The sequence below is a fragment of the Leuciscus leuciscus genome, assembly GCF_965113295.1.
Source record: "Leuciscus leuciscus genome assembly, chromosome: 3".
Classification (NCBI taxonomy): Eukaryota; Metazoa; Chordata; class Actinopteri; order Cypriniformes; family Leuciscidae; genus Leuciscus; species Leuciscus leuciscus.
The window spans coordinates 56,558,771-56,573,635 of record NC_138727.1 but is presented as its reverse complement, the minus strand read 5'-3'; the positions used below and the strand labels follow the sequence as shown (position 1 = coordinate 56,573,635).

General features: G+C 38.0%; 3 protein-coding genes across 3 annotated transcripts; all 3 read left to right on the top strand.

Annotated features, from left to right (window-relative positions):
- Nucleotides 1-698: 698 nt before the first annotated feature.
- On the top strand, nt 699-8,140 carry LOC309494732 (uncharacterized protein; the record flags this gene model as incomplete). The annotated part of the gene is made up of 5 exons (XM_082164145.1): nt 699-773; nt 861-982; nt 6,441-6,499; nt 6,833-6,901; nt 7,659-8,140. 5 exons carry the CDS (start codon nt 699-701, stop codon nt 8,048-8,050), a joined length of 717 nt encoding a protein of 238 aa, XP_082020271.1. The 3' UTR covers nt 8,051-8,140.
- On the top strand, nt 8,071-9,808 carry LOC309493781 (B-cell receptor CD22-like). Its single transcript, XM_082163023.1, has 6 exons — nt 8,071-8,353; nt 8,443-8,697; nt 8,791-9,033; nt 9,117-9,219; nt 9,293-9,338; nt 9,575-9,808. The coding sequence occupies exons 1-6, from the start codon at nt 8,086-8,088 to the stop codon at nt 9,614-9,616; spliced, it is 957 nt and encodes a 318-aa protein (XP_082019149.1). The 5' UTR covers nt 8,071-8,085; the 3' UTR covers nt 9,617-9,808.
- Nucleotides 9,809-12,777: 2,969 nt separating this feature from the next.
- Nucleotides 12,778-14,054, top strand: LOC309494731 (GTPase IMAP family member 7-like; the record flags this gene model as incomplete). The annotated part of the gene is made up of 3 exons (XM_082164144.1): nt 12,778-12,835; nt 12,922-13,866; nt 13,936-14,054. Exons 1-3 carry the CDS (start codon nt 12,802-12,804, stop codon nt 14,052-14,054), a joined length of 1,098 nt encoding a protein of 365 aa, XP_082020270.1. The 5' UTR covers nt 12,778-12,801.
- Nucleotides 14,055-14,865: the final 811 nt, after the last annotated feature.

Here is a 14,865-nt window from a genome sequence, read left to right as displayed (position 1 = left end):
TGGGTTTCACATGTGATCTCATGGGTTTCACATGTGATTATAGGTTTCACATGTGATCTCATGGGTTTCACATGTGATCATAGGTTTCACATGTGATCTCATGGGTTTCACATGTGATTATAGGTTTCACATGTGATTTCATGGGTTTCACATGTGATGTCATGGGTTTCACATGTGATCTCATGGGTTTCACATGTGATCTTATGGGTTTCACGTGATTATAGGTTTCACATGGGAATTTTACGTTTCACATGTGAGCTCATGGGTTTCACATGTGATCACATGTGTTTCACATGTGTTTCACATGCAATCACATGTGCAAATGTTCCAAAAGCACACATTTCCCGTGTGCAAAACACATGTTTCACATGTGATCCACATATTTCACATGTGCAAAGTCACATGTTTTTACATGTTAAATTTCACATGTGCAAAATCACATGTGCATGTGGTCACATGTGATCACATGAGTTTTTGCACATGTGAAGTTCATGTGTTTTTTCTGTAAGGGTGGTGGCAGAGGAAAGATATTTAGTATTGAACAGGAGTCTGCCATTGTAGATATGGTAGTGGCAAACAATGCAATCAGACTGCGTGAAGTCCAGGCAGCAGTAATTGCAGATCAGGGAGCATTTAGAAATATAAACAGTGTGAGTTTGGCAACTATAGATCGAGTCCTTAAACGAAACCATGTCAGAATGAAGCAGCTGTACAGAGCTCCATTTCAAAGAAACTCTGACATCGTAAAGGAGGCACGGTTCCAGTATGTGCAGGTACAGATTTTTTTATTGTAATACCTTGTTTACCATAGTTACATGCGACTGGAATAATTTGCTTTATGAATTTGCTCTTTTTCTTAGAGAATAATGGAGCTTGAAGCTGAAGGGGCACATCACAAATTAATTTTTGTGGATGAAGCCGGCTTCAACCTCTGTAAAGTGAGGAGACATCATTGGGCAGAGGGCCACTGTCACAGTGCCAGGTCAGAGGGGTGCCAATATCACCATGTGTGCTGCCATCTCCAATGATGGGGTCCTTTGCCACATACCAACTATTGGCCCATACAGAACGCCTCATCACATTTCTTGATGCATTGAAAGAAATACTGATTCCACCCGAAGAGAGAGGGCTGTTGAGGCCTGGCATGACTCTGTCTGTCATAATTTGGGACAATGTGGCTTTCCACCACTCTCGCCTTGTGAATGAATGGTTTGCAGCACAGCCTCGTATTATGATGCAATTCCTCCCTGCATACTCGCCTTTTCTGAACCCAATCGAGGAGTTCTTCTCTGCTTGGAGGTGGAAGGTATATGATCACCGGCCATATGAGCAGATGCCCCTCCCACACAGCAAAATCCCGTGTTAAATTAACACGTGAAAACCTGCTCACAATATGTTGTGATGATGACATTATCATCATGTTGTGAGCTGATTCACTGATGTCATTCAGAGTCTAAAGCTTTGACTATATGCTTGATGTTGCATTTTAGTATTGGTGATTTGTAGTCCTGAGATTTTACAGTTTGAGATCCAACAGCAATATGAAAAATTTTGAAAATACTTTGTGCACAGAAACTATTGTGTTTAGACACACCGATATCAAGAATCAGCATATGAATCTCAACAATGGTGACAATAAACAAACTAGTGACAAACTCTGAACATCACAAAACTAAAGTCATAACAAAACAATAGCAAAATAAAAGCAAACAGGAAAAAACAATGAAAATTACAGGACAATTCAGCTGCATAATTTATTCATGCTGCAATGCATGATGTGAGCCATGGAGCCATGGTGAGCCGTTTTGATTGGTGGCTCCCATCATGCACTGCAACATGAAGTATTTGTTTGATTGTCACCATTGTTGAGATTCATATGTAGATTCTTGATGTCTGAACGTTATAAAATGTTAAGGTTTTTTTTAAGCACTGCTTGAATTAGCTACTGTAATGCACATGAATAAAACATTTGTAATATCAGTTAACCCTAGTATGGTGTTCGGGTCTATAGGACCCGTTTTCATTTTTTATCAAAAGAAAAATGATACGATTAATTCTTTTTTCAATCTCAGACTCATTGGCCTTGGCTCATTTTCTGTGAAGAACATATATCAAAACACATTTTCAATGACCACACACTGTACACCCCCCCTACACATTTATATTACACACAGGATGTTCGGGTCCACTGGACCCGGGGCTAATAAAAGTGTGGAAATTTTAGGTCCTGTGTACCTTTACTCTGTCCTCCTCCTGTCAGGGCTTGCTGTTATTGTGTGTGTGTGTGTTCTTGTATATGGTTTATGAGGACACAAATGTGTATAATGACATGGGTATTACAACGTAAACATGGTTTATGAGGACATCTGTGTCCTCATAAAACAAACGGCTTAAAAACATACTAAATGGTATTTTTTGAAATTCAAAAAAGGCCAAAAGTTTTCTGTGATTGGTAGGTTTAGGGGTAGGGTTAGTGTAGGGGGATAGATTATACAGTTTGTACATTAGTAAAACCATTACGCCTATGGAGAGTCCCCGTAAACCACATATCATAACCACATATAGAGTGTGTGTGTGTGTGTGTTTGTGTGTATGTGTGTGTGTGTGTGTGTGTGTGTGTGTGTGTGTGTGTGTGTGTGTGTGTGTGTGTGTGTGTGTGTGTGTGTGTGTGTGTGTGTTGCGTGTGTGTGTGTGTGTGTGTGTGTGTGTGTGTGTGTGTGTGTGTGTTTAAATTTGTCAACTAGAACAAACTTACTTAACAGTACACTTAATAATAACACTAGGCTAATACATGTACCAGATTAAAGAACATCTCTGTACATCTTTGTACGTCAATCTGCGTGTGAGTGTGTGTCTATGTGTGAATATTCTTAATCCGGGTCACAGTGCTGACAGTTATGTGAACGTACCCTAAATGTCTTCTTTTATCTTCAGTTGATTTCATCTAAGGCTGTGGCTGGAAGTTTCTCTTTTTTCTGTTCTTCTCTTTCCTTCAGTGATTCTGCTTGTTAACAGCAGGTGTTCATCACTAATGCTCAATCATCACTTATCTTATTAACTTAGGGTATGTTTACACAACAACTTGTAACGGCCACCTAGTGTTCAGTAGTGTTCATGACATGAATGTTGATATACCTTTAAGATAACTTCTTGGCGTACGTTATTGTATGCGTGCTGTTTTTATGCGAGCGCGCACGCACAGTGAGAGTGAGATTGCTCGCGCAAAGAGAAAGATGACCGCTCTACTGCTGACCGTTGTTTTATAATGTGTTTACTTCCACTTTGATTTATAGCATGTTTTCAGAGTGTTTTCTTTTTCTCTTTTAACATTCGCTCTTCGTCATGTATGTGAAGAGTGTGCTTAACTGAAAGGAAACATTTATAAAAGTCTCGTGGAACTACCAGTTCGTTTGTATTGTCTTGTGTTCTTCATCTGGGAAGACTTCAAACTCTCTGACAGACGTTACAAACTATATGCTTAAAACGGAGATGTTTTTCCTATGAGTTTTCCACGTACAAACGACACCATTTTCAAAACGATCCCAATCCGCGAAAACGACTATAAACGCTGTATTCTGCTGCCAGGCCATTGGATGGCGATGAAACACTCAGAGCCGCCTTAACCTAATGTTAGGCCCCGGGGCTGAGAGGTTTTGTAGGCCCCCCATCCCCTCGATTTATAGAGTCTCATTTTAAAAAAGTGTAATATCTAGGTAATCTACATCACAGAATGCATTAGTTTCTTTCGAGACCTACAACAGTGAGTTAATATTGTTTTTAATTTTAATATTGTTATTGACATATCACTGAGCCCACTTGAGCATAAACACAAGACACTTTATTTAACAATCACACACAGCAACTAAATTTCAACTTTATGCAAATGAGAAGCGATTTTCGCGAGCGACAACCAATAGGAAAGAAGCCTTTCAGTGGAGCTCAGCTCCCGTCACCGTCTCGAGTGCAGGCAAGACAGAAGAGTTCAAGGGCGATTTCACCGTTTTATATGACTTGACTGTAACTAACCACAAACATGGATATAATAAAATGATGCATGGAAAAGAAATTGTCAACAGTCTCAGTGAGTTTAATTCATACATTTATAGTTCGAGTGTTGTAGTTTTATGATGCAAGTTTAGCACTGATGCAGTTCATTTTACAGTTTCCCCTGCATTATGTTGACTATTAGGGACAAGAACATTTCTTATTTGTCAAATTCGGATGACGTTTTAGTCATTTATGACAGTATGAGTGAGTTTAATTTGTAGATTGATCGATTGTTAATCTAGTAAATGATTTAATCCACTGAACACTGCTGTGTGGTAATATAAAAACACTCTCCCAACAGCATACTGTTTCTTTTGAGCCTAATTCCTAGTCAAATGAATCACTTGTATCACTTGTGATGGTGTTTTCTATAGATGTGGCCAGAAGAGCAGTCTACCAATAACATTAGAGCGACAGCACTACCAACGCCCACAAGCGACTTCACAGTATAGCCTAGAGCAGGGGTTCCCAAACTTTTCCATGACAAGGCCCCCCAAATACTACTAGGTTCTGGCCAAGGCCCCCCTTTTGCAGGATGTGTTATTGAACCCATCGACAATACTGCGGCAAATGTAGAAATAAATAAATAAAACATCTAGGTGAACATCAGATTATGTGATGGTGTTTGATACCAGCCAATCAGAAAGATTATAGAGATGAACCGATTACAATTTTCAAGACCGATTCCGATTTTTCATTGAGTTTGACCTGCAGATACAGATTTTAGCCGATTCTGATTTCATTTTTTCTAACCACTTTACAGCACACACAAATATTTATTTTCTATAAATATATTTTTTATAAAACACCACTTTTACCCAAACTGATTAATAAAAACAAGTTTAAATGGGTACATTTTCTATAAATATTTTTGAGTCTTCATTTTCTTTTCTGACATAGCCTACTCCAGTTATTGTTAAAACACACTACAGCCTACATGCATTTATGTGCATTTTTGGTACTTTTTGTGTGAAATCATATTTATTTTGTCCATCAAAAGTGTGCTTTCGCTTTAATTGAGCGTGAGCAGCGCAGCAAAAATAGACGGCGCCGAAACCCTCCGCTGCTCACGGCACGCGACGCTCCTGCTTGACGCTCACACGCTGCTCCTGCTCGCGGTGTGAACGCACTCAATGAACATGCACGCCGAAAAAAAATTCTTGCGGTCTGAAACGGCCGTAATTCACAAGGTTTCCTACATGTGCGTTCTGTGCATGTGTGATGCTGATGTTACGCGATGTTAATCATGCGGCGCCCAAGTGCATTTGAATCGGCATATGTCAGACTGAAAATCGCCCGAAAATCGGCAAATTCTGGTCACCAGCCGATCAATCAGTTCATCTCTAAAAGATTAGCATTAAAAGTATAATGTTCAGATAGGCTATGCAACAAATTATTATAATGTTATTTCATAACAATACTCATATTAACACCTTTTTTTTTTTTGAAGTTTTTTAACTTTTTTTTCCGCTTTTTTTTTCAACTTGCTGCGGCCCCCCTGGCGCCCCCTGGCGGCCCCCAGTTTGAAAACCCCTGCCCTAGAGACTAGTGACATACAGCGACAAAATCTGACAAGTTACAAAACAATAAACTTTTCAGCTCATGAACCTGAACTTGGGAGGCCCCTAGGCTTCAGCCCAGGTAAGCCCGTGCATTAATGCGGCCTTGGAAACACTATAGACTGAACACGTAATACGCATGTGCATGACGTCATCGTCTTCACAGATTCAGGTTTTTGTTGTTTAAACGGAGACCGTGTTCAAAAACTTGCACTTTGAAACCCGTTTCCACAACTTTGCGTTTTCAGGCAAAACACTGTTGTCCTGTAAACAAACGGCCAAAACGCATAAAAAGTTTTTTACGTTTTTAACAGCCACTTAAACACTGCTTCAATAGTACTTTAACTCAGTAGTGTGTACACACGAACACTGGGCAGTGTTAATTTATCATGGACATTTTGTACTATACATAAATCTTACCTGTCTAATATGATTGGGAAATATGAATTACATTTGGTTTATTGATTTGTTTATGTTAAAGCTATGTAAGCCAAATGGATGGGAATTTGATATGCAATTCCAATACATACATCTTAATAAATGTTTTTTTGAGTGTACCCTAACCGTACCCATCTCATCTTATCATAACCTGATCCCTAAAACTAAACAGACCTTTATAGGGCTCTCAGAGAGTGAGGACTAGCCAAAATGTCCCCACTTTACTTTCTTTGTCCTCACTCCGATGGTACAAATGCAAACAAACAAACACACACACACACACACATGCACACAGAGAGAGAGAGAGAGAGAGAGAGAGAGAGAGAGAGAGAGAGAGAGAGAGAGAGAGAGAGAGAGACTGATGTCTTTTCCTGTAAATCAGGGCTTTTCCTGCAGAGCTCATGTTTACTTTCAGTTTCACACAAGAATACAGAAGGAACACACACACGGAGAAGGTAACAGCTAATTTCAAAGTAATATTGTTTAAATAGTTCTCAGTGTTGAATTGTTCTCACCGCTATTGTGTAATTGTTCCAGATTTTCCTGTCGACTCCTCTGCATTTCTTGGCTTGAGTCTTTATTACATTTTTTTTTTAATTTGTCTTTGCTTTGTCAGTTTTTAGAATAAGTGTGTTAAAGTTGAATTCTTTCATGCTGATCTGAATGCTTTTCTAAATGTTAAAAATATGAAAAACTTATGTTATTTACATTATGTTATTATATAGAGATAGACGTTTACATCATATTCATTGTAGGTGTTGTAACTGATTGTTTATTGGTTGTTGTAGGTGTTGCTATGGTGATGGCAGTCAGAATGGCTCCTCCTCTTCCTCTGATCTTTCTGCTCATGATTCACGGTGAGTGACTGTTATGGCAACACTTCACTTTATATTCACTGATCAACATAATATTACTAATATCATATTCAAAGTGTTTCATTTTTTGCCATTTAGTTCCATATATTTATGATTGATATAATACATGGAATAATAATATATTGTGTCAATATATTGTGTTATATATTGTAATATATTGAAAAATACATAAGGAATTGCCGCTTTCCATTTATTGAAAAATGTGTTTACAATATATTTACACTGTAAAATGTCATTAAATGAGGAAAACGATTACCTTAAATTTATCAATGATGTTTTACTCAAAGTTGTGAGTTGCTAATACAAAGACATAAGAGTGTCAGGACAATGATAGACTGTGCATTTATTTGTGTTTATTAAACTGCAAATACTTTGTGCATCGCTACTCTACTCTTCAGCACAATGGTGACCCACAAAACCCAGACAACAGATAAATCCCCTTTCAATCCCAAAAGAACATTGACTTAATGTAATCAATGATGATTATGACATCATCAATAAATACCCAATAGATTTTCTCTATAACAATATATACTCTATACGTTTTTATTTGTTTATTCTTTTAAGTTGTAGTTTTTTTTTTGTTTTTTTGTTTTTTTTTAAATACAAATAAATGCACAGGTCTATTAGAGTCCTTAAACTCTTATGTATGTTTTTGGTGTGCTGCAAAGTGCCTTCTCCACAAGCTCAATATACCTGATAAAACAACATTTTCATCAGTATGAATTCTGTGTTTCAGGGGTTTCTAGTGATGATTGGAGTGTGAGTTACAGTCCTTCACACATCTGTGCACTAAAGGACTCAACAGTGATAATGAGATGCACTTATACATACCCTACTGGATATCAGATCATGAAAGTGTTCTGGACAAAAGGCCCAATACTAAAGGGTGTAGATCCACCAGATCTGTCTAATGACCCTGAATACAGTCAGAGGCTTCAGTATCTGGGAGATAAACAGCAGAACTGCACCGTCAGACTGAGTCATGTGACACTGAAGGATTCACACATGTACTATTTCAGATTCATCACTGATAAACCTGATGGAAAATATACTGGTAAATCAGGAGTGACTCTTACTGTCACAGGTGACTTTGGTGAGGTTTATCTCTTCTTCTGTGCATTATGTTGAATAATAATCAGTGTATGACAGCAGCACTAGATATAATGTGTGTGTTGTGTTCAGATCTTCAGGTGGAGTCTCCTGAGAGAGTGACAGAGGGAGATTCAGTCAATCTGAGATGTAAAAGCAGCTGCGCTCTGACTGACAGAGCAACATTCATCTGGTACAGAAACTCACAGCCATTAACTGAGAGAAGAGACAGAAACAATGAACTCCTGCTGCAGTCAGTCAGAAGAGAGGATTCAGGCAGATATAGCTGTGCTGTAGACGGACACACTCACATCTCTCCTGCTGTTCAGCTCAGTGTCATGTGTGAGTACAGATTTATTTGTTCTTTTAAAAAAAACAGAGATTGTGTTTAAATGAGATGATTAAAATATTTAATTTTTGTCCTGTGTTAGATCCTCCAAAGAACGTCTCAGTGTCCATCAGTCCATCTGGTGTAATAGTGGAGGGAGATTCAGTGACTCTGAACTGCATCAGTGACTCAAACCCTCCTGCAGAAATCAGCTGGATTAAAGGAGGAACGATTGTAGGATCTGGAAGAATCTACAACATCTCAAAGATCAGCTCTGATGACAGTGGAGAATACAAGTGCAAATCCATCAATGAACATGGAGAGAAATACTCTGATACTGTGACTTTAAACGTCATGTGTGAGTTCATGATCATCTGCACATTGTTTCAAAAACTTTAAATTCATCATTCTGTAAAATGTATTGTAAATTTAAATTTTTTGTCTGTATTAGATCCTCCCAGGAACATCTCAGTGTTGATAAATGGATCTGGTGTAATAGTGGAGGGAGATTCAGTGACTCTGAACTGCATCAGTGACTCAAACCCTCCTGCTCTGAACTTCAGCTGGTTTAAGGAGAATGAAACCTCAGCTGTTGGATCTGGACAGAGTTTCAGTGCACTACAGAGTGGACGCTTCTACTGTCAGGCTCACAATCAACATGGATCTCAGAGATCAGACGCTGTAACTGTCACAGGTGAAGCTTGTGTAAGAGCAAATCTGTATATCTTTCTTCAGTCTGGACTGTTAATCTTAGCTGATAATGTTTCACTCTTTCAGTGCATCACAGATCCAGTTGGCATGAAGTATTTGGGATCACAGTGGAATGTGGAGCAATATTCATCCTCGTCATCATCATTATCATCGTCATCCAGTTTATAATGTGAGAACCACAAACAACATTGATCATTTCAATATAGTCGTCATTATGCTGTTAATTTCTGTCATTATTACAGAAAGAAACGAAGGAGTGTTAAAAATGAAAATCTCACAGTGAAAGAGGTAAATCGTCCAAACACAACATGACTTTACAGAAGCAGAAAATCAGTCGATCAGCCGTTATCTGTATAATCATTTGTCTTCATGATCTGCATGCAGGAACAAATATACAGTCCGATTCAGAAACAAATTACTCAAATTAATCCATTCTAAAAAATTAAAAATTAAAATAATGTTATAAATTTAGTTTATATTGACTTCTCTATTTTGTGATGTAAATCCTTCTGTCTCTCCTATAGATCTCTGATCCCAATGAAGACACATATACAGCTCTTTTATAAAGAACCAATCCTGAGCTTTGTGGGCGGAGCCACAATATGATTGACAGGGATTGACCCTCATTTGTTCCCTTTGACCCTTTGCGAGAGAATGACTGCTATTGTGTGCTATTGACTGATGTAATGCATGTTTAATTTTGTTTAATATTTTTTGTAGTGTAATCTTACATTGATATATAATACTCTTTTTCAGTGTTTTTGGTCTTCAGTTTTAGGCACAAGCAAAAATATACTTTTTTTTATCAGTATTTGAATGCATACGTTTTTTTTATTTGTATGTATTTTCATGTTTTGTCCTTGGGGTTCCCCCACACATCAGTATTATTCGTGATCGTGGCGCTCCGACGTTCTTCAAAGCAGATCCAGTCACTCTTAACACACCTCACACACCACAGGAACATCTGACCAGATAATCTGTAGAGCCATCAAGATAATCGGGACTTCACTTAGGATTGTCGGAAGGAGAAAAATATTTAGAAGACATTGAATCTGTGAAGATCTCAGCAGAGGAGGATTAAACAACTCCACAAACAGTGTAGTTTCACAGAGGTGGTAATGCAACACTTTTGATTCAGGATTAATGAATGATAGTGAAATGACAAGTGGACGCAGGAACAGCAGTAAATGTGGCTGGATAAGCTTCCAATAGTGGGTGTGAACTCTTAAAGAGACAGTGTCTTAAACACCAAACATAATTCACTAGCATTAGATGAGGAAGTAAAGTAATAGACACAGGAACATATATTGCCAGTTGCCGCTCGCATCAAATTCAAGTCACTGATGTTTGAGGCACAAAATCAAGTTTGTCAAGATTGATAATCAAGACTGTTCCCTGTTGGTGGAATGATCTGCCTAACTCAACCAGAGCTGCTGAGTCCATAGCCACTTTCAAGAAACGGCTGAAGACGCATATTTTTCTGCAACATTTGATCCATTAATACTAACACTTTCTCTTCTATTAAAAAACAAAAACAAAAAAAAACAAACATATTTTGCATTATTTTAAACTGAGCAGGGTCATAGCACGTTATATATTGTCCTACTGATAGTTTAACTGCTTCTATTGTTCTCATTTGTAAGTCGCTTCGGATAAAAGTGTCTGCTAAATCAATAAATGTAAATGTATTATTAAACTCAAAAGGAGACATTTTTACAGTACATACAGCATGCCCAATATACAGACAACAAGAAAAGACGTTTCAAATACGGAGCAAGTCATTTTATTTTTGATTAAAATATTTTCTAAGACTATACTTTTTTTCTTTAGAACAACATGCACAATGAATCATTCACAAAACGTATGATGAAATGGTTTAAGTAAATAGACTCTTAACTTAAAGACTAAAACAAGAGTTGTCAATGAAGTTGGCTTATAAGACTTTCACAATCACATTGCACATAGCACACAGATATTAATGTTGTCTATATGTAATAATGGTCTACTATTGTATTTACTAGCTAAACAATTAGTGCTTATAGACACAATCTGGATCATGTTTTATTGTTTATGTGAAGATCTACTGTATATATTCAGAACGATATCACCCAATTTAACAGAAACACATCATAGTCATTGAGATCAACTAGTCTAGTTAAACAGGTTTTGCTGTGTACGCTTTGCCTCTAACATTCTCTCACAGCTAAATCCCCAGTGTTAAATTAACACTCCTCAGTGTACATATGTGTCCACACTACAGAGTGCTAAAGCAGTCCACACTGTCAGATATTTAATAACATTAAATCTAGTAGTAAACAAAGAAAGCTTCAGTGCGTCAGCGTCCTCGTGAAGATTAACAGGTTAAGAGCAGAAAGGTCTAAAGCGACAAAGACAGGACAAATCATATCATATTATCATGTTACTGCATTCAAATTTCAACAGTTGTACAAACTCAAGGTGCCTCAGCCGAAAACATACTTCTGCATGTCTCTGAATCTCTGAGCAGAGTTCATTTAACTCTTGGGATTTTGCTGTGTAGTAGACTAACTAATTAATTATTTGGTTTACTAATTTTGCTATCCCTTCTGTTAACACTGATTCAGGTAATGTTATAAAGCCCTGGATGGATGAATATTTTGCTCAAACTGTTTCGAAATACACAACAAAATAAGTTGACAAAAAGTATGAGTGAACAAGTGAAAGGTGAAATAGCAAAGAATATCTGTGGCTGAAAAACAAGCATGTTAGAATCATAGAAGCATCTGTAAATCACCAAGAGCTCAGGTTAATGACATGAACTGTTTGACAGGTGGTGCACATGATCTGAGGATTGTGTTACTGGGAGTCTCTGGAGCTGGAAAGAGTCCAATAGGAAATGCAATACTGGGAAAAAAGGCATTTAAAGAGAGCAGAACCAGAGAGAGTGAGATACAGAGAGGAAGAGTAGAAGACAGAAACATCTCCATCATCGACACTCCAGGATTCTTCAACACTCAACTGACTGATGAAGAGATGAAGAAGCAGATGATGAAGAGTCTGGATCTCTCTGATCCTGGTCCTCACGTCTTCCTGCTCATCGTAAACCTGGGGAACTTTAAAGATGATTATAGGAACATTGTGGAGCAAATCCAGGAGAACTTTGGAGCTCAAGCTTTGAGGTTCACAATGGTGCTGGTTACTGGAGGAGAAAATATGTCAAGAGCAGAATGGATGATTATAACGTTTAGTAGAACATTTCGGGATCTAGTCAGCTATTGCAGGAATAATTACCATGTGATCAACAGGAAAACTGTAATTGATCCAACTAACATCACAAAGCTTCTAGATAAGATTGATGAAATCAAACAGAATGACAACGAGATTTACTTTAAGTTCCCAATAAAGAGCACAAAAGAAAGGAAAAAACAAGAGGAAGAAAATTACAGAAAAAAAAGAGCAAGAGAATCAGCGAATAAAAATAGTCCAGGAAATAAATGAATTGCATAAATTAAAAGACAAAAGATTTGTCAAAGACACAAATATTGTATTTGAAAAGAAATATTTTTTTTATCATGAAACAAACAAAACTGAGAGAATGCAAGACAGATGTTCTAGAGTTCCACAAGAAAACAAGAATGATGAAGAGGAGGTGTATGAACAATCAGTGAAATCACTGAGAAGCTTATTGGAAAAAACAGGAGAGAGTAGAGGCCAGAAACCAGAAAAATGCTGGAAAATGAGTGGAACAGGAAAATTGGGCCAGAAGAAACAAATGACAGCAACAGAACAACAATCAAACCCCACAGGTAAGACATTGCATTTTATTACACTTTTCCCAAATATCATGACATTTCTTGAAATGTACATTTATCTTATTTTTTCTGCTCTAAAGCTGTCTGTGCATCAGTCTCAGAGTCTATAAAGCACTCTAAACCCAGTGAGCACACAGATCTCAGGATCGTGATGGTTGGTAAAACTGGAGCTGGAAAGAGTGCAACAGAAAGCACTATCCTGGGACAGAAGGTTTTTAAAGAAGAATTTTCTACTGAATCTGTGACTAAGACTTGCCAACAGTATAAGCAGAGGGTAGAGGGTCGAATCATCTCAGTAACTGACACTCCAGGACTGTTTGATACAAAAATCTGTGAAGTAGATCGAAAGAATGAGATTGAAAAGTGTGTCATCATGTCTGCTCCTGGCCCTCATGTGTTTCTGCTGGTCATCAGACTGGACGTGAGGTTCACAGATGAGGAGAAAAACACTGTAAAGTTGATTCAGAAGAACTTTGGAGAAAAAGCTGCATGTTACACAATCGTTCTGTTCACTAGAGGAGATCAGTTAAAAATACCCATGGAGGAGATTCTGGCAGAAAATAAGCAGTTTAAAAAGCTAGTCAGACAGTGTGAAGGTGGTTATTGTGTGTTCAATAACACAGATGAAGAAAATCGATCACAGGTCACTGAACTGCTGGAGAAGATAGAGAGAATGGTGAAGGCGAACGGAGGAGAGCATTACACAAAGGAGATGTACAAGGAAGCTCAGAGGAAAATAGAGGAAGAAGAGAAGATGCAGAGAGAGGAAGAGAAGAAACGGAAGTTGGAAGAGGAAGAAAGGATAAGGGAGGATGAAAGAATGAGGCTGTGGAACAAGGTTAAAGAGACAGTCATACTGGGAGCAAGTATAGCAGGAGTTGGAGGTGCAGCACTGGCCGCTACTGGTGGAGCGTCACTACGCACAGCTTTAATCTCAGGAGCAGTAACCGCTGGAGGGTTACTTCTGGCCTCTGCTGGACTGACAGTGTCTGAAGTTTTAATCATAGGAGCAGTAACTGCTGGAGGTTTATTTCTGGCCTCTGCTGGACTGACAGTGTCTGAAGTTTTAATCATAGGAGCAGTAACTGCTGGAGGTGCAGTAATGCTCTCTTCTATATGTGGACTACCTCTAACTAGAGCTTTAATTGAAAGAGGAATAGCAGCAATCCTCTCAAAATTTCAAATTACAGTTTCACTTAGAGATTCCAAGTAGATCAAGTAAAAAATAACCAACAACAGCAAAATGATGCTGACATCACAGTAATTTACTGCTCTTGTTTTACTGTGAATTCAAATTATAAAGTTGTCTTTAACCATGCCACTGTAAGGAATTATATTGTTTAGTGCTGTAATTGTTTTGAAGTCACCATAATTATGATTAGTGTTACATTAGCTTGGGATCTTGGACCTTATAAACAGAGTTAGGTATAACGCATTACTGTATTTTAATTACTTTTCCTGATAATGCAGTTGTGTGACGCATTACATTTAACATTTATGTAATTTTATTAGTTACTGATGTCAATAAAATTGAGTTGCTTGTGTTACAAATGTATTGTTAAGAAAAACTATTAAGTAAAATGCATTTCTAATCACGTTTGGTGCGGCTGTGTCAGTTAATGAGCAAGCGTTTTAGTGAATCACCGGAGAACGCGTGCTGCTGAAATGGACGCAGACGAGTGTGGTAGTTGTTTCTTCAAGTGGAAATATAAACATTATTTTGATTTCATTGAGTGTAAAAACAAAAATATAACTGTTAAATGCAAACTGTGTGCAATTTCTAAAGAACTTTCTACCACTATTATCTTGACCAGCAATTTATTGAAGCACTTGAACAGAATGCATTCTGTGACAAAACTCGTCGCCAAGGAGGATATACCCACGCCCGAGACGAGAGCGGTGCAACCTCGCCTTAACAAGCTAGACTGGATTTTTGTTCAGGATCGGGAGGTAAGGTCACTTCTGGACAGGTGAAGAGAGGTGTAGCAGCATATGTATGTGGTGGAGGAAATGCTGCCCTTGTC

What these genes read in the sequence shown, in the direction of transcription:
- LOC309493781 (XM_082163023.1), top strand. Translation starts at nt 8,086, where the DNA reads ATGTGTGTGTTGTGTTCAGATCTTCAGGTGGAGTCTCCTGAGAGAGTG. An exon ending in TGTTCAGCTCAGTGTCATGT is followed by an intron (nt 8,354 to 8,442) that starts GTGAGTACAGAT and finishes GTCCTGTGTTAG; the next exon opens with ATCCTCCAAAGAACGTCTCA. An exon ending in ATCGTCATCCAGTTTATAAT is followed by an intron (nt 9,220 to 9,292) that starts GTGAGAACCACA and finishes TCATTATTACAG; the next exon opens with AAAGAAACGAAGGAGTGTTA.